This window comes from Mesocricetus auratus, unplaced genomic scaffold (assembly GCF_017639785.1).
Source record: "Mesocricetus auratus isolate SY011 unplaced genomic scaffold, BCM_Maur_2.0 Super-Scaffold_100008, whole genome shotgun sequence".
NCBI classification, from domain to species: Eukaryota; Metazoa; Chordata; class Mammalia; order Rodentia; family Cricetidae; genus Mesocricetus; species Mesocricetus auratus.
In genome coordinates this window covers 53,013,528-53,036,719 of record NW_024429192.1, presented here as the reverse complement: position 1 = coordinate 53,036,719, position 23,192 = coordinate 53,013,528, and the positions used below count along the sequence as shown (strand labels likewise).

At 44.0% G+C, this 23,192-nt stretch overlaps 1 protein-coding gene across 2 annotated transcripts; it reads right to left on the bottom strand.

Moving 5' to 3' along the window:
- Window positions 1-1,225: 1,225 nt before the first annotated feature.
- Window positions 1,226-22,776, bottom strand: Poglut1 (protein O-glucosyltransferase 1). 2 transcript variants are annotated; one of them, XM_005071491.4, is made up of 11 exons: window positions 22,600-22,776; window positions 21,847-21,937; window positions 20,285-20,428; window positions 18,219-18,354; window positions 14,847-14,968; window positions 12,544-12,603; window positions 9,199-9,298; window positions 6,880-6,938; window positions 4,839-5,006; window positions 4,063-4,119; window positions 1,226-3,073 (listed from the first exon to the last, which is right to left on the bottom strand). In XM_005071491.4, the coding sequence occupies exons 1-11, from the start codon at window positions 22,682-22,684 to the stop codon at window positions 2,917-2,919; spliced, it is 1,179 nt and encodes a 392-aa protein (XP_005071548.1). In that variant the 5' UTR covers window positions 22,685-22,776; the 3' UTR covers window positions 1,226-2,916. The 2 variants fall into 2 exon arrangements, with proteins under 2 accessions (XP_005071548.1, XP_021083647.1); XM_021227988.2 differs by having other exon boundaries at window positions 21,847-22,140; window positions 22,600-22,741.
- Window positions 22,777-23,192: the final 416 nt, after the last annotated feature.

Here is a 23,192-nt window from a genome sequence, read left to right as displayed (position 1 = left end):
GTACTCTACAGTCACTTCCATACTTAAGGATATATGATATAGTATTTTGGGAGTTGATTGTGGGACATTTCTACAGATAACGCCCAGAAAGGCGCTTTAAATGAAACCCTGTCAGCACTTACTGCTTGTTGTAATTTCCTATTTGCTGATCACTCTCAAGGACTGAAGCTGAATATTCATTTCTGCACTTCTGGATCACCAATCAGCGTTTAACACACAGTAGCTGTTATGATCTTTCCCCCCCAAGACAGGGTTTCTGTGTAGCCGTGACTGTCCTATAACTCACTATATAGACCCAGCTGGCTATGGATCAGAGATCTCCCTGCCTCAAGTGACTATCAGTTGAATGAAGAACTCAGATCCCAATTCCTGGCTCTAGCTTGTGCCTGCTTGGTCCATTTGATTTTTTCCCAGAGGTAGGCACTGGGATTAAGGTCCCAAGGCTGGAAAAACCAACAAATAGATGTACTGACTGTCTAGCTTACCTGTGGGAAAAGCTGGGTGCTCACATTTGTCTGACATTCTTGAGGTCTTGGGACTGATCCTCAGAACCTGAGCTAGAGTCATTCTGGAATCAGAGTACACTTGGAATGGGGACAGGGCAGAGGTTGGGCAGACATTGACAAAATCATTTACAACTAACTCAAACACCCCCCCCCATCCTGTACCATGTAGATACAAATAATAACAGAGACATTTCACTAACTCTACAGACTGATTTTGTTGTTTCAGGTGGTACTGGGAATTGAACTTATGACAGACAAATGCTCTACCACTCAGCCATATCACAGATCCAAAGATTGATTTGCAAAGTTGCCTTTGCTACCTAAGACCTTGGCTAAGGCTCATTCTTACTTCTCTATCTCATCTCTCCCCAAATCTCTTAGTCAGCCTCCCATACTTCCCATGCTTACTTTCTTGTACCCCAGGGAAGCACTCTGCCTCCCAGATCTCTGATCATTCTGAAGAGTCTCAAAGCAATACTGTCAGTCACAAGATTGTTGTGGGCAGTAATCAAAACACACTAACACATATGGCTCTTTCATCCTCGGGACTTGCAAACAGAATAACCACTAGTGAAGGATTTCATTCATCACTACTTGGAACCACCACTTGTACCTCAGTCTGTGTGGTTGAATTCTGCTCATCAAACCCAGTAGCTTTTGCCCCTTGTCAGTTTTCTCTTGGATCAGCAGGTTCCTTTGCCAGGTTCACCAAGTACAACTTTTAGAAAACATATATTTGTTTATATTGGAAATAATAGTAACCATTGCCACAGTAGAAAGAATGAATTTTTCAAGGAGCAAATGGTATGTTTGGGATTGAGCTGATATGAATGATAACAAAATCTTCAAAAGTGTAAGCATACGAACTGCTTTCAAAAGCATACTCTTTACATAGTATTACATGTCATTCTCATATCGTCTTCACTGAGGTACACAAAATCTGAGTAACTTTTGTTGTTTTTAAAACATAGATATCCCTTGCTACTGGAAAGGGAAAGTGAGGTTCTGTATTGATCCATTTCTTACAATACATCTCATCCCCTCTGCAACCAGTAACTGAGCAATTAAAAATAGAATTTAGTTAAGTCAAGTGAGTATATCCATCCATCCATAACCCACTCACCCATCCCAACAGTTCTTCAGTAACTATTCTGTGTGAGGCACTGTGCTGGATAACAGACACATCATATCAAGAGCAGTGAAACATCACTCTCACCATCAATACTTACAGAACAAGGGAAGAAACAGCTAAGTAACTACAATGCAGTGTCATAGCACATAATACAGGCACGAGCAGATTGTTAAATAGTCCCTAAGAGCTAAGAATGAGGTTCAGAGAGGTGATGTTGGAGCTGTAACTTGAAATGAACTGTCCATATATCTTTTTCAGAAGGGGAATAAGGAAGTACTCCAATGATTTACACTAAAATGCTTCATATGGGAGTAAAAAATGAAAGCTAAATGCTCTCTAAATTGCTACTTCATGATGTCCACATATGAAGATCATGGTCTCTGCAAAATTGAGATGGTCCTGCCACTACTAACTTAAGAAGGCAAAATCAGAGGTGTGCGAAAGGCGAGTTAAAGTTTATGAGACAGGACTTCATGTAGCTAGGCTGTCCTTGAACTCTTGTGTATGTAGCTGAGGGTGGCCATGAACTCATCCTTCTGTCTCTTCATCAGAAGTGCTAGCATTACAGGGACATCTTTTTTGTTTGTTGGTTTGTTTGAACAAGACTGCTTTCTAACTGTATTAAGAAATTTCTCCCCTTTGGAGAGCAAATAAAAAGGGCATGAAGGCACACAACGGGCACTTGAAATCCAACTGCAAAAGTAACTCAGGCAATTGAGGCATTATAGGAATCTCCTGAGTACCAAAGAATTTATGCTTCTACAAAAGAGAACTCCCAACAGCGCTGCATGGCATAGCTACTGCTTCCTTAGACTCTTCTGGACATGATCACTGCGGTATTTTCACAAACCCCACAGGATTTCTAAGTTAAAACTAAGTAACAGACATCAAGCCTAGAATAACTTCAGAGTTGAAGATATGAATTGTACCAAACAATGGATGGTCTGCTCCAAATAATAGGACAAAGGGCATCTTCACATAGACCCAGTCAATTTCACAGTGATGATACACACAGATGACCTGAGGCACAAGCTGTGATTGATCATAAGAAAATGAAAGTTAGGATGTAGTTCCAAATCCTTATTTCATGATTCCAAACAGCTGTTTATCACATACATCTTAGATCTTTCTCAAGAGTTCTTCCGGATACAACATGATATAAGGAAAACTGAATGTTTGGCTTGGCAAAGGTATTCAAAGTATAGGTGTCAACGCTCATGGTATATCACCACAGAGCATTTCAGATCCACTGCCAGGATTCCAGTCCTCTGATGACTACTACAGTTCAGTTTTCCAAAGTCTGGGAATGATCTGATCATAATCTTTCCTTCTTGTTACATTATAGGACAGGAATTTGGAGTATTCAGTCAAGAGGCTCTCCCAGTAACAGGTGATGTCATCCATCTGCAAATGGTTTATGATGAACTGGCTTCCCCTAGAGACAAGATTAACAAGAGTGTTTTATATCACAGGCTTTAATAATAACAAGCCCACATATGGTTAGGCTACTTTATCATGATTCTTGTTCTGAGTATTTTATTTGATTTAACTCACCTGCACGTCACAACCAACCCTGTAACTGTCATATCCATATGCAGTTATTTGCAAGAGCACTTAACATTTGATTCTCAAAACAAGCATTATTGTGTGGGGGAGAGGGTGGGGAGATAGGAAGGTGGGGGGGGCTGTAGTGATGCATGCCTGTAATCACAGCACTTAGGAGACACTCAGTGAGTTCCAGGCCATCCTGGTCTACAAAATGAGTTCTAGGACAGCCAGGGCTGTTACACAGAAAAATCCTGTTTCAAAAAACAAAACAAAACAAAAAGCAAGCATCATTACCGGCCAATATTCATTTCAAACACATGTTTGTTGTTGTTTTGTCTTGGTGGTGTTTGGAGTTTTGAGACTTCTCACCCTTTACTTCAGGCTGGCCTAGAATTCAGTTCATAGCCCAGGCTGTCCTGGAACTCAAAGCAATTTTCTTGACTCAGTCTCTCCACTGCTGGGATTATAGGTGTGAGTCACCATGCCCAGCTAAAAACATTTGTCTTAGTTCCTCAAAGACTGAAATCTAGGGCCTGGAGAGAGGGCTCAGTGGTTAAGAGTGTACTGCTTTTGCAAAGGGCCAGCTCATGTCCAGCACTAGAGGGGTCCTATGCCTCTGACCTGGGCACCAGCACTGACATGCATATACCTACATACAGACACAAATATACACACAATTTAAAAATAAATCTTCAAAAGACTGAAATCTATTTGTATAAAATTTGGTGCATTTGTGGATGTGTGTATCTGCCTTCAGCATAGCCTTAACTCTGGATTACCTTTGTAATGAAGCTGAGGTGTGGACATTATCATGTAACTATATTTAGAAAACTTTACAACAGATGAGGCAAGAAAGGACAAATGAATAGAGCTTACCTTTTAGCAATTTCCTGAGCAATATCATCATTTGCTTTTACAAATTGCAACAGCTCCCTAAAATGACAAGAACCATGACACTGTAGAGGCTGGGGAGATGTTCAGCTGCTAATGTATTTGCCATGCAAGCACAGGCACCCGTGTTTGACATCAATACCCACATAAGAAGCCAGGCATGATGGCTTGTACTTTTAATTCCCGTGCTAGCAAAGTATAGACCGATGGATCCCTGGTGCTTGCTGGCCAGCCAGCCAATTCTAATAAGCAAGCACAAGGTCCCAGCAAGAGATTCTGTCTCAAATGGCCTTCATACACACACACACACACACACACACACACACACACACACACACACACACACACACACACACACACACACACACTCTGTCTCCAAATTCTTGTTCCAGCCAGAGGAGAGAGCTGGTTCACAGTTCTGGCCCTTCTCCACATCCATACCTCTTTCTACCTCCTCCCATCATGAAAGACTCTGCCAGGGCTTCCCTAAATAACAATTTAACAAGGCCAAATCTATCTTCAGTTGCTGAAAGGTCCAAGCCTTTCCTTAATCTCCACATTGTGTTAGAAACAGCACTGTAAATCAAAGTACTTCAAATTAAATCCCATTTATAACCTACCCAGACAACACACAACAGTACACAATGTATACAGGGGAAAAGCTTCCAATGAAAATGAAATAATCCTGAGAAAAGGCCTTAAGTGGCTGGACTTAGGAGAACACGGTCATATGAAATTTTAAGTTGGGACTAAGTGCTTACTGGACATTGGAGAGGTCTGTTTTGACTGGGATGTAGTGAACCCATGGCTTTAACTGTGGGTAGAAGAATTCAACCCACTCATCACCGACGTGGAAGACCAGTGAACCACACAGGAAGAGATGTTTGAACCGGAAGCTTGCAGCTACACCTCGAAAATTAAACAGATACCTGAGAAAGAGAAGAAAGCACACTTCATTTTCTATAGCTGCTGCCACAAACAGGACCTTTCCCCACCCCCCTGCTCCCACCCATTCCCTCACTCCTGCCTCTGCTTTATTTCCCTCCTTCCCTTTGTCATTTTTCCTTATTTATTTATCTATCTATTTATTTTTTGAGACAGAGTACACTGGTTAGTTGTCAACCTGACACCAACTAGGGTCACTTGGGAAGGACTCTCAACTGAGAAAATTCCTCTATCAGTTTACCTATAGGCAAGACTGTAGGGGCATTTCCTTGATTAATTACATGGGAAAGCCTAGCTCACGTTGTCCTGGGTCATACAATGAAGCAGACTAAGCAGGCCATGGGGAACAAGCCAATAAAACAGCACCCCTCCATGACCTCTGCTTCAGTACCTGGCTCCAGGTTTCTGCCTGGAGTTTCTGCCCTGAATTTCCTGGATGATGGACTACAGGCTAGAAATTGAAATAAAGCCATTCTCCTTAAGTGGTTTTTGGTCATGGTATTTTATTACAGTAATAGAAACCCTAACTATAACATGGTCTCACACTTTACCTTGGGCTGGCCTTAAGACTCACAGAAATTCTCCTGCCTCATCCTCCCAAGTACTGAGACTATAGATGTTGAGCACCATGCCCTATTCTCAGTCTTCAAAAACACATCAGTGTGAATCTGTGGAATTTCCATAAATTCCTTGCTTTTTCTCGGTAGGAGCTGTAGGTTGTGGTTCCCGGAAATAATTTTTCCAGAAAGAGTCATCTGGGGTCAAAAGTTATGTGCTGGGTAGAAAACAGATAGGATCAGAAAGAAATAATAGGTTGTGTTTGTTTTGTTTTGTCTGAATATAATATAGGTCTGAGATAATAATGATATACATTAAAAACCAAAAGTAATAAAACTGAACTATAAAGATGGCTTAGCAGGTGCTCGCCACCAAGCCTGAGGCCCCGCATTGATTTTCCAGAGCCCGGAGGGAGAAGAAGAGAAATGACTCTACTGAGTTGTAGTATGACCCCCATGTGTATGCAATGGCACATATGCACCCACACAAAATAAATACATATAAAAATATATTTTGAAAAGAGTAAAAATACTCCACAATGGGCATGGTGGAACACACCCATAATCCCAGCCTTTGAGAGGAAGAGATAGGAGGAGCAGGAGTTCAAGTTCACCCCCAGCTATATACTGAGTTTTATGTATATAATAAGTCAGACTCCCAATTCTTTTTGTTTCCCCTAATGCAGTCCATCAGGTCAGCCAGGCCCTCTTCCTAGATATTGCCCTCTTCTTCCAAAGTACAGGAAGACAAGTCTAAGCCAGTCAATCCTGGAAGAGATGCTCCCTGGAAAAAACTCTCTAAGAAAAAGTTGTTTCTTCTCAGCATTTCTCATATATGTAGCTGTCTCTAACAAAGCACTTAACCTACAGTTTCCACCAGGTGTAACCATTGTCCTTACTCCCAAGTCCCATTCCAAGCCTGCTCTAAGCCTCAGTTAACCTGTTTAGCTCATTCTTAGTCCGGGAATTTCATTATGATGTTTATCTGTTTGCTACAATGACGGGGATCAACTAGGGCCTCTGTTATGCAGAGCAAGCACATGCTCCAATACCAAGTTGTATTTGAAGCTCCTTACTATAGCATTTATTACTGTGACAAATATGTAATCTAAGAGAAGAGATCCTGCCTCTTAAATTAATGGTAATTGATTAAAGATCCATGTCTCATTCTTCCCCATAGTCCTCATAGGACTCAGACCAGTGCACTGCAGCCAGTCAAATGAACATGATACTTCAGATGGAAGTCTCCAAAGTGAAGTACTTGGAAAGCAATACAGACATAAGTAACTGGAAGTCTTACTTGTATTTGCAGTGATCTATCAGATGAACATCCTTGGCAGCTGGCTTTCCCAAGGTATCCTGCAGGTGAAAAGGAAGTCGTCACCGCACTGTTAAAACATTTCACCAACATAATCTCACTTAAGCATCATTGATGAACGAAATATGCCCAGGAGGCATTATTATCTTCACTGGACCCCAGAGGAACCCAAAGTTTCAAGTTGGAACTTGCTCGGTGTCTAGTTTGACTCAGGTGTGTTTAGTTTTAGAGCCTGAACTCACCTGAAGTCAGGCTACTTTCCTTTGAACTGAGAGGTCATGGTGTATCGAACATCTCCCTCTGTTTGAACAACACACACACACAGAAGGTCACAAGTGCTGGCTTATGGGGCTTGTGGTTGTAACTCACAGAGACCTATGAGGCTCAATAACAGGTTTGTTGGGTCTATTATTTAAAAATAAGTATTAGGCCACTGCTAACATCTCACTAGGTGGCATGACATTTCTCACAAAAGCCCACAACTCTGGCCTGGCTTGCCAGCCCATACCATGCCTGTAATCCCAATGGGGGATTTTACTATTGAGGTGAATGTAGAAGCAGTAGGATCAGGAGTTCGAGATCACCCTCAGTTATATTAAAAGCTTAAGGCCAGCTCACGCTACTAAAGACCCTGTCTCAAAATCAACAAATCATTTAGATTTCTAAATTTTCTTGAAGAAAAATAACGGTAATAAAGATCTAGCAAGCCAAGCTCCTATCCCCACTTGGAAATAGCATCTGGAGCTGTCTGTGCACCACTGGCTTGCTCTTACCATCTGCTTCACTGCCCGCACCCTCCACAGCAGATGCTAACAACCTGCGTGCTAAATGAATGCATTCTTTCATGTCTTTGCTTTTGCTGTAGGATTTCATAGCCCAAATTAGGCACAAAGTCACTAACAGTGGATGTCCTTGAATTCCTGTGCATATTTGTGTTAAGGTTTCTTAAACTCATTTGTTCTTGTTTAACTAAAACTGTATAAGATAGGCTAGGGATGAGGCTGGAGAAATGGCTCAGCAGTTAAGAGTACTTGCTGCTCTTGCAGAGGACCTAGGCTCAATTGTAAGCATCCTCACGACGGTTTTCAACTGCCCATAACTCCAGCACCCTCTTCCAGCCCCTGTAGGCACCAGGCACACATACATGTACATATATATACATGCAGGCAAATCACTCTTGCATATAAAATAAAAATTGTAAATTAAAACCAGAACAGGCTAAAGGTGTAGCTCGAGTAGAGTGTTTATCATTCTGAGGCAAGGGTTCAAGCCCCACTATGGCAACAACAAAAATGTACAAACAAAACCTATGCAAATAATGCATCCATTTCAGATATACACTGGGTTTTTCTCTATGAAGCTTGAAGCTTTTTTCTCATATGCTGTGTTGAAATTGCAAATGAGAAAATTTGGACTTTAAAAGTCACATTTTTCATATTTTTTCTCAGTGTATGTTTTTATTTAAATTAGAAACATGCATGCTTCACATGTCAATCCCTGCTACAGTTTTCATATTTCAAGGAAATGAAGACTCCTGGAACTCTGGTCCATTTAGTCATTTAGCTCACTGTTTAAGCTCTCAGATTACACTCTACAGTCACTGAGAGGCATTCATTTAAACAGGGATTGCTGAACTACAGCCACAGACCAAATTCAACCCACCATGTGGTAGTATAGAACTCATTCCTAGATATTTTCACATTTTCAAGTGACGGGGGAAAAAGGGAAATATATTTTTGGTACGTAAAAATTACATGAAATGCAGGTATAGCGGCATACAACTTCAATCCCAGCAGTTGGGAAACAGAGAGAGGCAAGTGGATTTCTGAGTTCAAGGCCAGCCTGGTCTACAGTGAGTTCTAGAATAGCCAGAGCTAAGTAGTGACCCCCTGCTTCAAAAGAAAAAAAGAAAAAAGAAAAAAAAAAAAGAAAAGGAAAGACATAAAATTCGAATTTTGGTGCCCATAAATACTAACTAGGAAGCAGCCTTGTTGTGAAAGCTGCTTTCATCCTGCTACAGCAGGACAGGCAGCAATGACCTGGGTAGACCCACATCTCCTCTGTGGCCTCTGTCAGGAGAAGCTCATAAACCCTCAACTCTTCATTCAGGGTCATTACACACTCAGCATAGCAGCATGAGGGAAGTCTGGAAAGCAGTATTTACATATATGCTAACACAGGTGCAGCAGACTCGCTCCACCTGCATCTCACCACTCAGGAAACCTAGTCTCAGTTCCACCCAGCTGGCATTGTTCTCAGTGTCGTTACTGCTGTGGCTCTATTCAGATGGTTGCTGATTACTTTCATAGATTTCCAGGCCTGGTTTTTGGTGTATTCTGCATCCACAAGCTTGGGATTCTTCCGAGACAGGAGAATGAGAGGATCTCTTTCTGGGCTTGTCCTACAGAGAAAATACAGAACAAGGATCTATGTGGCCAACACCATAACATTTCCAATCCCTAAAAGGTCAGCAGTACTGGCCAGTGGGTGGCTGTTGGCACAGATGGACAGTTCACTGGGTCTGGTACAGTCAAGGAAAGGGTATCTTGGGTAGTGCAGCATTTTGGTGGTTCAGGCTATCCCCACTTTATCCATCAAAGATGGGAAGTAGTGAGTCTTTCTTTACGTACACCCAGGTTTACTGTTTTGAAACAGGGTCTCCTGCAGCCCAGGCTACCCTCCAACTCACTGTATAGCCAAATGTGGCCTTGAGTTCCTGATTGGTAATCTCTCAGGTACTGGGATTATAAGTATATACCACCACATCTGGTCTGCATCTGGCCTCTAAAACTATAATTGTACTGGCTAGTTTTATGTCAACTTGTCAAGCTAGGGCCATCAGAGAGGAAGGAGTCTCAATTGAGAAAATGCCATCATAAGATTTGGCTGTAAGGCATTTTCCTAATTAGTGATCAATGGGGGAGGGCCCAGCCCATTGTGGGTGGTGACAAACCTGGGCTGGTGGTCCTGGGTTCTATAAGAAAACAGGCTGAGCAAGCCAGTAAACAGCACCCCTCTGTGGCCTCTGCTTCAGTCTGGCCTCCAGGTTCCTACCTTATGTGAGTTCCAAGCTTCACGGCTTTTGATGATGAGCCACCATATGGAACTGTGATTGAAATAAACTCTCTCCTCCCTGAATTTCTTCTGGTTATGTTGTTTTATCACAGTAGCAGTACCCCTAAGGCAAGTCTGGTCACTACAGCTACATTTCAGGGAATGGTTTTCCTTTTTGGAAAGTTCATCCAGCTTTTTACAGCTGTGTGGCTACCTAATCACCCCTCACCAAAACAGCTACATGGTCTTTGTTGTGCAGTGGGCTACTCTTGGCTGTCAACCAAGAATATATAAGATTTAAATTTGAAAACAAGTATAATATTTGAGTTTGAAAACCAAGCTGGGCATGCACACACCTTTAATCCGAGTGTTCAAGAGGCCAAGGAGGATCTCTGTGAATTCAAGGCCAGTCTGGACTATACAGAGAGGCAGGGCTACAAAGTGAGAGCCTGTCTCAAAACATGCACAAACAAAAACAGACAAGACCACAGTGATTACATGCTCATAATCCTAGCTACTTGGAAAGCACGTCTCAAGTTCAAGGCTAGATTAGGATATACAGCAAGAGCCTGTCTCAGAAAAAGAAAAAAAAAAAATACGAGAACCAGACAACTAATTAGTAAGATAGCAAGTAATGGGTAGCAAGACCAGTTGCATTCTGAAGTCCACTGTCCAAGCCAGGGGATGAATCCAGGACAGGCGATACGATCTCTGATTGACAGCACACCACCCTAAAACTCCAAACTCTCCTGCTTTTATGGCCTGTTTATCCATTCCACAGATACTGGCAGTGTCTACCAGCCAGGTGCTGCCCTCAAAGAACACACTCAGGAGTTTCCATCTTCCTTCCCTGTCTTCTTCTCTCTCCATTCCCCAGCCCCAGTCCATTTCATTAAGCACTGTTTAGCAGCCACGTGGTCTGAGGACAAGGCAGTCAGGAGCCCTGGTGATGATCCCTGCTGAGGTCGCCATGACAGACTGAGGCACAGTGATGAGCTACTGCTAGGAAACTGTACACAAGAGGAGGACCACCCATGCTGCCCCACAGAAGGCGCTCTACAAATATCCACTGAGAAACTGTCGGGGACTGACTTCTTCGAATTCCAGTTTAATTGTGAGCGGTTTACAAATAGTTGATGTCCTAGTTTGCTTTCTATTGAGGTGATAACACCAATGAGCAAAAGCAACTTGGGGAGGAAAGGGTCTGATTGGCTTACATCCGATCACGCTTGATCTTGAGGGAATCAGGGTAGGAAGCCTTGCAAAAACAGGAACCACAGAGGGAAGCCAGTTACTGGCTTGTTTCCAGCTAGGGTCAAGTTCAGCTACTTTCTTTATACTTTCCAAGACCACATATACTTTCCAGGAGAGGCATGGCCCACCATGGACAAGCCCTCCCACATCAATCAGCACCAATCAAGAAAGTACCCCCACAGGCTTACCTATACACCAATCTGAAGAAGGTATTTCCTCAATTGAAATTCCTTCCTCCCAGGTGACTCTAGTTTGGGTCAAACTGACAAAAAACTAGCAGGCACAACTGAATTCTTCTATGTTTAAGATCCTGCCAGTGCACATTTTGTTGTTGGTGGCGACAGTGGCTGTTTTGAGACTGGTCTCACTGTATAGCCCCAGTTGGCCTGGAACCCGCTACCACATCAGGACAGCCTAGAAACCACTATGAGAATCAGGATGGCCTGGAACTTAACCTGTGGAGCAGGCTGGTCTGGAACCCAATACTAAAGATGAGACAGGCCTGAGGCTTGTAGCATTCCTGCCTCTGCCTCGTGAGTACAGGGTTACAGATGTGTGCTACTGAGTGCAGGGTTACAGATGTGAGCTACTTAGTGCAGGATTACAGATGTGTGCTACTGAGTGCAGGGTTGCAGACGTGTGCTACTGAGTGCAGGGTTGCAGACGTGTACTACTGAGTGCAGGATTACAGATGTGAGCTACTTAGTGCAGGGTTACAGATGTGTGCTACTGAGTACAGGACAGATGTGTGCTACTGAGTGCAGGGTTATAGATGTGTGCTACTGAGTGCAGGGTTGCAGGTGTGTGCTACTGAGTGCAGGGTTGCAGGTGTGTGCTACTGAGTGCAGGGTTACAGATGTGTGCTACTGAGTGCAGGATTACAGATGTGTGCTACTGAGTGCAGGGTTACAGATGTGTGCTACTGAGTGCAGAGTTGCAGGTGTGTGCTACTGAGTGCAGGGTTGCAGGTGTGTGCTACTGAGTGCAGGATTACAGATGTGTGCTACTGAGTGCAGGATTACAGATGTGTGCTACTGAGTGCAGGGTTGCAGGTGTGTGCTACTGAGTGCAGGGTTGCAGGTGTGTGCTACTGAGTGCAGGGTTGCAGGTGTGTGCTACTGAGTGCAGAGTTGCAGGTGTGTGCTGAGTACAGGACAGATGTGTGCTACTGAGTGCAGGATTACAGATGTGTGCTGCTATGCCTGGCCACCATTCCATATTCATTTCTTAGTTCCTCAGCTTTTCTTTGAGCAACAGGCACAATACACCCTCAAGATTGCATGATTTTGCCCACTTCTTGGAAGAATATTGCTATTATGGGTCAGAAAATATAATCACCTTGATCCTCGGAAATACGCTGTAGAATTTTTCTTTTCCCACGGCCACTGTGCTGCTGACCTGAAAATACAGATTTCTGATTAGTTTGGGGGCTTTTCCCTAGACTATGTTTCAACCATTTCTGAAGATTAGTTCAGAACTTTGTACCTTTAAATAGACCTATTTAAGTCTACTAAAACAAGCCTTCCATTAGTGTCTTTATGTTCTGAAGGGGCTTGCCAGAATAGCTACAAATTCATGAACACACTAACATTAGCTTACTGAAACAAAGTGTACAGGGTCCGAATGGCATGCACAGGACCATTTAGTTTGCACAGTGAGGGTTTCCTCTCTGAGTAGAATACGGAACGCTGAACTGGAGTAGATGAGGGACAGTGGGGTTGTACTATAGAAACAGAAAAACACAGGATGCGAACTTTTGAGGTCTAGGTAGACCTGATACACAGTGGCAGGCTTCTTCAGATGTTTGCACTCATCTGAGAGCAATGCTCCGTGTTTCCAAGGCCCTCCAACCTCTGCCCTCAGCTAGCCTTTAGCCCTTTATTTTCCTTTCTTTTTACAGAAGGGTCACATGTAGCCCAGGCTGGCCTCACACTCTTGTCCCTCTTGCTCTGCCTCCCAAATGCTAGGACACAGGTGAGTGTCACCAGTACCTGGTTTTCGACAGTGCTGAGAAATACACCCAGGTCTCTGTGCATGCTAGAGAAGTAGTCTACCAACTGAGAAACATCTCTAGTCTTATCTTTTCCTTTCATTTGGAGGCAGGATCACACTGTGTATCCTAGGCTGGGACTTCCTATGTAGCACAGTAGCCAAGGCTGGTCTTGAACATTCCAAGGAACTTTTAAAAGCCATACCAATAATGCTGGTATTTGGGATGGTAAACCCCAGTATCCAGGAGGGTCAGGGGTTTGAGCCCAGCCTGAGCTACATGTTCAAGGACAGTCTGGAATACAGAGCAAGACTTTCAACAAAGTATCTACCCTTCCTACAATAAAGACCTTTATTTACTTTCTCTTATTATGATAATGATGGATGGCGGAGTGTGGTGGCTCATGCCTGTAGTCCCAGCACTTGAGAGAGTCAAACAAGGACTGCTTGAGTGTGAGGATGCCCTGGAAACTACATAACAAGTTCCAGGCAAGGATGGTGTACTGAGTGAGATCCTATGTCAAAAAAAAAAAAGTAAATTCTCTCTTAAGGAATATTTAAGATATTACCAATTTAAAGAAAACAGTGCTGGAGAGATAGCTCAGTGATCAAGAGCACTTGGTGCTCTTGTAGAGGATCTGGGTTAGCTCCCAGTGCTCACATGGCCACTCACTGTCTATAGCTCTTAGTTCAGAACATCTGATAGTCCTCTTCTAACTAGGGGCCGTAGGCATGCGAGTGATACATAGGCAAATATGTAAGGTAGCTTTGGAGGCTGTCCTGGAACTCACTTTGTAGACCAGGCTGGCCTCGAACTCACAGAGATCCGCCTGCCTCTGCCTCCCGAGTGGTGGGATTAAAGGTGTGCGCCACCAACGCCCGGCAAGCGTAAAGACTCTTAGAGTCCTTCCCTGGAGGCATTGCTGACAATTTAGGATGGAGTCTTCTGACCTTTTTGACAGTGATTTTTATTTTTAAATTTTGAGACAGGGGCTTAGGATTTTCAGTCTGTCCTCAAGCTTACTATATAGTTGAAGATAGCGTTGAACTTGTAATCCTCCTACCTCCACCTCCCCAGTGCTGGGATTACAAGCATTAGCTACCACGAACAGTTTATGCAGTTCTGGGTGTTGAAGCCTGGGCTTCACTGCCTGCTAGGCAACTGCTCTACCAACTGAGTTCTATCCTCAGTTGATAGAATATTATACATACACAGAACTGCTTATGCTACGTAACAGTCTTCTGACTTTTATGTTTTGTGTGTGTGTGTGTGTGTGTGTGTGTGTGTGTGCTGCGCACGCGCGCTCGTGTGTAGTCACCAGTGTGAGTGTATATTGGGGCCAGAAGACATCTTTAGTTTATTCCCTTGAGACAGGTCTCTCACCATTTTTGCTAGGCTAGCTGGCCAGTGAGCTCCCAGGATCCATCTGCCTCTGCCCACAAGCAACCGGGACTACAGGTACGTACAATCGTGCCTGAACTTTATGTGGATGCTCCGTATCCAGGCTCATATCCTCACTGCATAGCTAGCACTCTTACCTACTGAGTCATCTCCCCAGCTCAGGCAGTAATCTTAAATTCTTGACTATCTTCTGCTGCTTACTTCAAAAGCTCACAGAGAGGGGAACACAGACCCTTTCCAAAGGACCTACCTTAGCAGATCTTCTCTGAAGAGGTCCCACCGCCCCAGACCTGTAGGATAAAGTGGCCACACAGCAGGGCCCCCTTCCCAAAATGTCCACGCAGGATACATGATATCATGGTACTCCGATGTCTTTAACAGAAACAGAAAAGCAATGAGTTAAGTTTTGAAAGAGAATGAGAAGCAATCGGCTGCATTCATTATATAGAATTGGGACAAAGGCCTTCATGGTGCCAGAGAAATACTGTATACGTCTGCAAGGTCTAGGTTCTAGACATTAGGTCTGGGAATACAGCTCCATGACAGAGCACTTACCTAGCACAAATGAGGCTGAGTACAATACCTAGTAACACACACACAAATCACCACTTGTGCCAAGACTGCAAGTATCTAGGCAAGAATTACCAGGAGTAAAGAAGTAACACATCTGCCTGATTGGGTTGGTGCACACCTTTAATCCCAGCACTAAGCTGGCAGAGGCAGAGGCAGGTAGATCTCTGGAGTTCAAGGCCAGCCTGGTCTGCAAAGTGAGTTCCAGGACAGGCTCCAAAGCTACACAGAGAAACCCTATCTGGAAAAAATAACAGCAACAAAAAAGTAACGTATCTGTTGGGTTGGGGTGGTGCACACCTTTAATCCCAGCACTTGGGAGGCAAAACTCTGTGGGCTCAAGGTCAGTGTGGTCTAGAGTGAGTTCTAAGACAAGCAGGGATACACAGGTTTTTTTTGAAACCCTGTCTCAAAGAAAAAGACCTTTGAATCCCAGAATTTATAATCATATTAAAGGTCAAGTTTTTCAGTTCCGCCAGGCAGTGGTGGCGCATGCCTTTAATCCCAGCACTCAGGAGGCAGAGGCAGGCGGATCTGAGTGAGTTTGAGACCAGCGTGGTCTACAAGAGCTAGTTCCAGGACAGCCTCCAAAGCCACAGAGAAACCCTACCTCGAAAAAAACCAAAAAAAACAAAACAAAAAACAAGTTTTTCAGTTCCTCAAAATTCTGGACAGTTTTTTTTTTTTGAGGGAGAAGGATAATACACTTACTTATGAATAATCAGTTCAGTCAAAGCTCAACTGCTGTTACATCCTGGGGTTTCCCAGCTTTTCCAGTTCTGAGTTATTTCCCAGGGGGTATTTTGAGAGCAAGAATCAGGAAATAGCATTGATCACTGTAGTTTGAATTCTGACTCTTTCTCTTCACCTCTGTTAGTTCTCCAATGTATGCCTCAATCTCCTGGTAGTGGGGGAAACGATATCCCTAACTCTACCTGTGGGTTTATTTTCAACACAGAATCACTCACAACAGTTTTTTTTTTAACATTTATTTATTATGTATACAGCATTATGTCTGTATGCCCACAGGCCAGAAGAGGGCACCAAATCTCATTACAGATGTTTGTGAGCCACCATGTGGTTGCTGGGAATTGAACTCAGGACCTCTGGAAGATCAGGCAGTGCTCTTATCCTCTGAGCCATCTCTCCAGCCCCACTCACAACAGTTTTAAAGGAGTGTCTGATGACTATTTAATAAGCGTGATCTAGTGTCACCTAACACTGTGGGTGTCCCTGTTGAGCTCACGGTGGATGTTCCATAAATCCCTGGCTGATCATTGATCAGAAGGACCAGGACAGAACAGGGAAATGCAGGCAGTCTAATCACACACAGCTTGTCTGCTGCTGCTGTTGATGTTTTGATATATAACTTTGGATGGCCTAGAACTTACTTCATAGACCAGGCTGGCCTCAAATGCAGTGGTCCTTCCATTTCCGCCTCCTTAGTGCTGAGTCTGGCTCACAAATTTTTTTAGTAAAAGTTTGAAACCATCTGTTCCCTCCTCATGGTCACTTCTATTACATGGCCACTTATAAAGTCTCCAACCTAAGTTTCATCATTGCAACTACATGTGTAAGGTGCCATCTGGCTCCTCTCAGACATTAGAAAGTACCATGTGACTCATCAAGCATCTCCAACAAAGCAGCTATTCAATAGGAACGTCACAGTTAACCTCTGGACACTGCAGTCAGTGACTGTGAAAAACAGGAGGGGAATAATGAGGAAAACAAAGGCAGTAAAGTGACCAGACACTTCTGAGAAATCAGCATAAACTACTTACAACACAGGAAACAGGTCTAGAGAGAAAACTCTGTGACAAAGAAAAAACGGGGCAGCTGAGAGATGGCTTAGTGTTTCTCTTGAGTTCCAGTCCCCAAAGCCACAAAAAGCTGGGCACAGAGGCACACAGTAGATTCCTGGCACTTACTGCATTGCCAGATAGCCTAATCAGTAAGCTCTGGGCCAATAAGAGATCCTGACTCAAAAACAAGGTAGATGACTCCTGAGGAATTCCTGAGGAATGCCCATGGTTGACCTCTGTCCTCAGAGTGCACACACACACACACACATCCATGTGCAACTGTCCCCACAAAAAAACAAGAAAGAATGGGGAGGGGGGAGAAAGAAAAAAATTAAGAATACTGCTTTGGCTGGGCAGTGGTGGCGCACGCCTTTAATACCAGGACTTGGGAGGCAAAGGCAGGTGGATGCCTGTGAGTTTGAGGCCAGCCTAGTCTACAGAGTGAGTTCCAGGACAGCTAGGGCTGTTGCACAGAGAAACCTGTCTGGAAAACCCAAAAAAGAATACTGATTTGAAGAAACCAAACTAGAGCACCTGTTCCCTTTCCAAAGATTATGGGTCATCCTAAATCCATTGTCTTTCAGCCTCCCCGACGTAACTCAGGATGCTTCATACCTGGCTTCTCCACAAGGTATGCCTTGCCAAAACAGCATCTGCACGAACCTGAGTACAGACAAACTTCTTCTGTCTCAAACTGTCCAAGTCCATAGGTGTTACCCAATTACTTCTATCCTCCCTAATCGGACCCAATCTCCTTCTCACTTACATTCTTGGTTGTCATAGGCCTCTCTGTACAATGCGCTGTTTAGGTACAAACCATGTGGAGTTACCCAGCACCTGCACTGTTTGATTTCAGCTACGCTGGGTACATGGGATAGATAGGGCAGATGGCACTCAGCACTATGGCTACTGTATACATTTTAGGAATGCGATAAATATTTCTCAAGTGAAAGCATGCCCTAACTAAGCCTATGAGCTTTCCTGGACTCCCCTCTGAATATTGTAGACTCCTAAGGCACCCTTCTACCTAGCTCTAGACATTAGACTTAGACCATCTTTCATTACGAATGGGTCTTCAATTCTATTTCATCGATCTTATGGCCCAGTGATTGTGAATTAAGACAGAACAAGGTCATCCCTAAACCTCCAGCCTCATCCTCACGTAAAGCCATAAGGCTGCCAAAGGAGAAAATCTTGTGCTCATCTAAGAGGATCACCCTCTACCCCCATATAGTTATTCTTGTGCTCACCTTACTGAAGGAGAAGACAGGGATGGTAGGCTCCATCCACTTAGGAACCTGAGGATAATCTCGTACATTGATTACCATTTCCATGTCTGGGAGGCGCCGAATCACTTCCAAAATAAAGTGTTCAACACCACTACACCTGTCAACCAGACAAAAACACAAAATCATCAGAACAGTGCCTGCAGGCTATAAGATAAGGAAGGACCCTAACACTAAAGTGAAACAAGCCAGTGCCTAGATCATCAGTCCACTGCACAGCCGCCTGGAAGCAATGCTTCTACAGGGACTATGCTACTTTTTGCAAGGGGCAGTTACCATTCTCAGCTAAGTTGCTCTTACCTTTGAAGAGGATACCTTTTCTACTCATATGGCTTCTCCAGTCATTACAACAGGGAGCATGGTGGCAGGCAGGCAGATATGGTGCTGGCTACATCTTGACCAGAAGGCAACAGGAAGTCGACTGACTCACTGGGCAGTATCCTAAGCATAGGAAACCTGAAAGCCTGTCCTCACAATGACACACTTCCTCCAACAAGGCCATACCCACTCCAACAAAGCCACACCTCCTAATAGTGCCACTCCCTATGAGATTATGGGTGCCAATTACATTCAAACTACCACAATTACCAGGATTAGGTCTTGATGAAGGAAAACCTTTCATACCTTCAACCTAAATGCAGATCATTATCAAAATTAGTTTTGCAAGACAGAAATGGCATTGAAACAATCATGAAGACTACAAGACTTTCTGACTAGACTCCCTGAGACACCTCAGAGAATTTCTTTATTTTTCTGAAAGAAAGGGAAAATGATTGACTTGTTTCTGCCCTACCCTTTAAGGTCCTAACCTGCACCACTCTAGGATCTGACAGATCTAGCTAGCAGCTGACAGAATGATCAGAATTTTCTGGTAACATGGCTGGCCTGGAACTTACCATGTAGACCATCTGGCCTCAAACTTTTGGCAATCTTCCTTCCTCTGCCTCCCAAGACCCAAGATTTCCGCCACCATGCCAAGCTAAAACAGTTTTACAAGGAGATAACTACCAAACAAATATTATTTACTTGTTATTTTTAAAAATAGTATTTCTTTATTATTCCAATTCCAATTATTAAATGTTATTTATAAATATTACATGCAAGCAGATAACTACCAAATAAAATCAATAGTTCACAAACATAACATACTTAACTATATTAGTAATAAGGATGGGTCAATGAAACCAAACAACGTTTAACAATCTGATTGACAAAGATTCTAAAAGTCTAATACACAGGAGTTTTACTTAAGAGCATGTGAGCCAGACATGGTGGCACACATCTTTAATTCTAGCACTATGAAGGCAGAAACAAGTGGGACTCTGAGTTCAAGGCCAGCCTGATCTATGTAGCCAATTCCAGGCCAACCAGAGCTACATAAAGAAACATTGTCTCAAATAAATTAGTAAATTAGTTAATTAAAATATCTTTGAAAAAGCATGGAAAACAAAAAGACAATATATTACTTAGCTTACCTATTCTAGGAATTTAGCCTACAAATGTACATGTTCATGACCAGTGTGCTCAAAGGTATATGCCTAAGAATGCTCATTATAGCAATGCTAGTGTTAGTCAAATTTTGTAGGGGTGTTTGTAAGGAGTAATTTAAATATTCACTGATAGAAGACTAAATGAAGCAATCCATACAATGAGTTGTTACTATGCAGCCACATATCTGCATAGTAATACCTGGCTCACAGCATACATTTGTTAAATCCCTCTGATTCACTTCCTCCTGTAGCCCACATTACCCTACCAGGTTTCATTAGTCTGGTCCTCATAGTTAGTCTGGTCCTCATAGTTTATGGAACCAGGTTAACAAAAAAAAAAAAAAAAAAAAGAGGACAAAGCAAAAGCACAAAATAGTTGATAATTAAAAAATAAAAAAACCCCAGGCAAGGTGAGTTCATGTACACTTCTTGAAATATAAGGAAAGATTCACTTGTTAATCCCCTAAGTTGGCTGGCATCTAGGAATACTATCAAGTTAGCCTATATGTGGCATCGTTAGAAGATACGTCTTTGTCTTACCTGGAGGGAAACATGCAGTCATCTTCCCGGAATAGTCTCTTCTTAATGATCTGGTAGTGGGTTCCTAGCTTCCGTCCGACCACTTCAGCCATCATCTTCCTGGAAATACCACCTCGGAAAGGAGTGAGGTCCTCTTCTATGACGCTGTGAAAGAATGGAAATCATCCAGGAAAGCAGGCCAAGAGATTGGTGCCATTCCATCTATTCGCAAGTGCATTTTCTTCAGAGAACATACTAAGCGTGTTTAGAGAATCCACTAAGCAGGGGGGAGGGTAGTGGATAGGAATGAGCAACTCTTCTACCTTCTACAAAAGCACCATGGGTTAAAAAAAAAATCAAATTCAGAACCCAGGGAAGATGGTTCAGTGGGTAAGAGGGCACACAAGGACCTAAATCCTAAATTCACATCCCCAGCACCAGAGTACATAGATAGTGGTAACCCCAGTCCTGTGGAGGGTAGAGAGGTAGATCACTGGAGGCTTGCTGGCTGCCGGGTTCAGTGAGAGACCCAGTCTTAACAGACCAAGGCAAAGTGACACCTGAAAGAAACGTACCTAAGCATACACACACACACACACACACACACACACACACACTCACACACACACACACTCACACACACACACACACACACACACACACACACACAATCAAACACGCTGCGGATGTAGTTCAGTTGGAGAGTGCTTGCTTAGCATGGGCAAGGTCCTGGGTTTGATCTTCACCACAAAATCAAAATGTCAAACACAGCGAAGCCCCAGGAAGAACAAGCCAAATGCTTCTTCTCCCTCCATCAGACCTGCCCCTTCCTTAGATGACCTGTGTTCCTCCTTGCTACTCATGCCACACCCGTGTCCTTAGCCCCTGCCATCTCACAGACGGTCCTATTTTTCTATATTTTAAAGGTGAGGTTCGTGCTCCCCAGCATAGGCTGCAGTAACCAGGAAATACATTACTTTACATCTCTTTTCAAGTTCAGCACAAAGTAAGTTTCAGTAAGTATCATTAGCATTGGGCAAATTTTTGAGGAATCAGATAAGAAGATGAAGAACTATGGCTCCTGTTTATCTGAAGAACTTTCGGAGGAGTTACATGGCGGGCCATATGGGGTAGTCCGTGGGAGATGTGGGTTAGAACTCCTCCGGCCTGCTTCCAATGTACTTATCTTCCTACCATACTAGACCCCAGCCCAAATGTGCAAACCTTAAAGATAAAAACCAAGAGGAAATACTGATCAGATGCTCATTCCTTCAACATGCACTTGCAGATGGCCAGCACCACAGACAACAAGACATTGGCTCTGGCCATAAGAACCTTTCAGTCCGTGGGAGACACGGAAAAGCACATCAGCTAAATCCCATAGGGAGTAGAGACCATGTGGAGAATACTGGCCTCTCCCTTCCCAGGGCATTTTTCATACCACGGATGAGCCACCTAAGGTATCCCTTCTGCTCTCAAGACATGCTTAGATCACTGGTAACTGCTATCAAGATCTCTCAAGAGACTTTGGGAAGGTCCCTAGGACAAGAATCCAGCTCTCAGGGACACATCAAGGAACTCACCTGCGATAGCAGCTGCAGTTTCGACTTGAACATGGTTCATAATTCTCCAAAGCCCTGTTAATTTGGTCAATAAATACTTTCCATTTTGAGCCTTCAAAAAGTGAAGGAAATGAGAATTAACAAAATACCCTTGGCATTCGTATTTGTAAACAGCGGGCAGAAGCAACAGAAGGCCAACAGTTGCAGAAATCCCCTTCCTTTCCCAGTAGTGGAAACGAAATGCCAAGAAGGATTCTTTGTGTAACTTGTCGGGGCTTGAGTCAAGTCTGCTCCTCTACCTGGGCCATCAGGTATCTAAGAAATTGGAAAAGTCACAAGCTTAATGGTCGGCCGTACACGGCTATGGATACAGTGGACTTCGACACGGATTCTCACCTAACCAAACTGAGCCCCATCGAGAGAACCAATGCAGAGTCTTGGACATAACCCTCCCTCATCAGTTCTGTCATAACAGCTAGGAGTCTCTCTCTCATAAGGTGTTCTAGGGAGGCACAGAACAGTCTTCTCCGAAAAAAACGGGACGTCCCTCTCTCCCTACCAGCCCCAGTTCCGGAAGATGGGTGTCCAGGGCTAGAAGCAGAGGCCCAGACACCTCTGCTCGTCCCCGTCCCCCCCGCTCCCCCTCCCACGGCTGGCCGCCCAGCTCGCGCTGCAGCCACACAGCATCCTCCACGCTCTGGGCCCGAGCAAGCGCTTCGGGATCCCAGCGCACCCCGAGACGCAGCGACAGGGTCGGCCCTGCCCGGAGCCCACCTGAGTCCTTCTGGCGGCCCTGCACGGGGAACAGGAGCAGTAACAGCATCCATAGCCCAAGCCGACAGCCCACCCGCCGCTCCATCTAGCAGACCACTGCAGATTCCCGCCCGCTCAGCGGCGGAAGCGCCGCCTTGCACAAAAAGGGCGGCGGAAGCCACAGCATGTGGGAGCTGCCCGGCACAAAGATGGCTGCCCAGCATCCCCACCGCCACCCCCACCCCTCGCCCCCGCCTTGCAGGAGCCAGGCTTGCGAAATGACGCATCTGGAAGCTAGTCAGGATGGTACCTCTAATAATGATCATTCCTTCCGTTCTGTGACAAACTGAAAGTCAGAGGTGGTACACTTCTTGCAACAGTTACACACAAAGTCTAGGCTAGGTCACCGCAGAACACCAAACTACTTATTTTATTCGTTTGTTTGTTTGTTTAACATATCAATGGATGCATTCTGTTAGGCTACAAAGGGTTGCAAATAGGTTAGCACAGGACACTTTGTAATAGGATTCTATAGCAATTATAACACAAATCGGCGGTGGTAAACAAGATTTATAGTAAGCCCCTGTTGTAGGCATTTCCACAGATCAGATGAG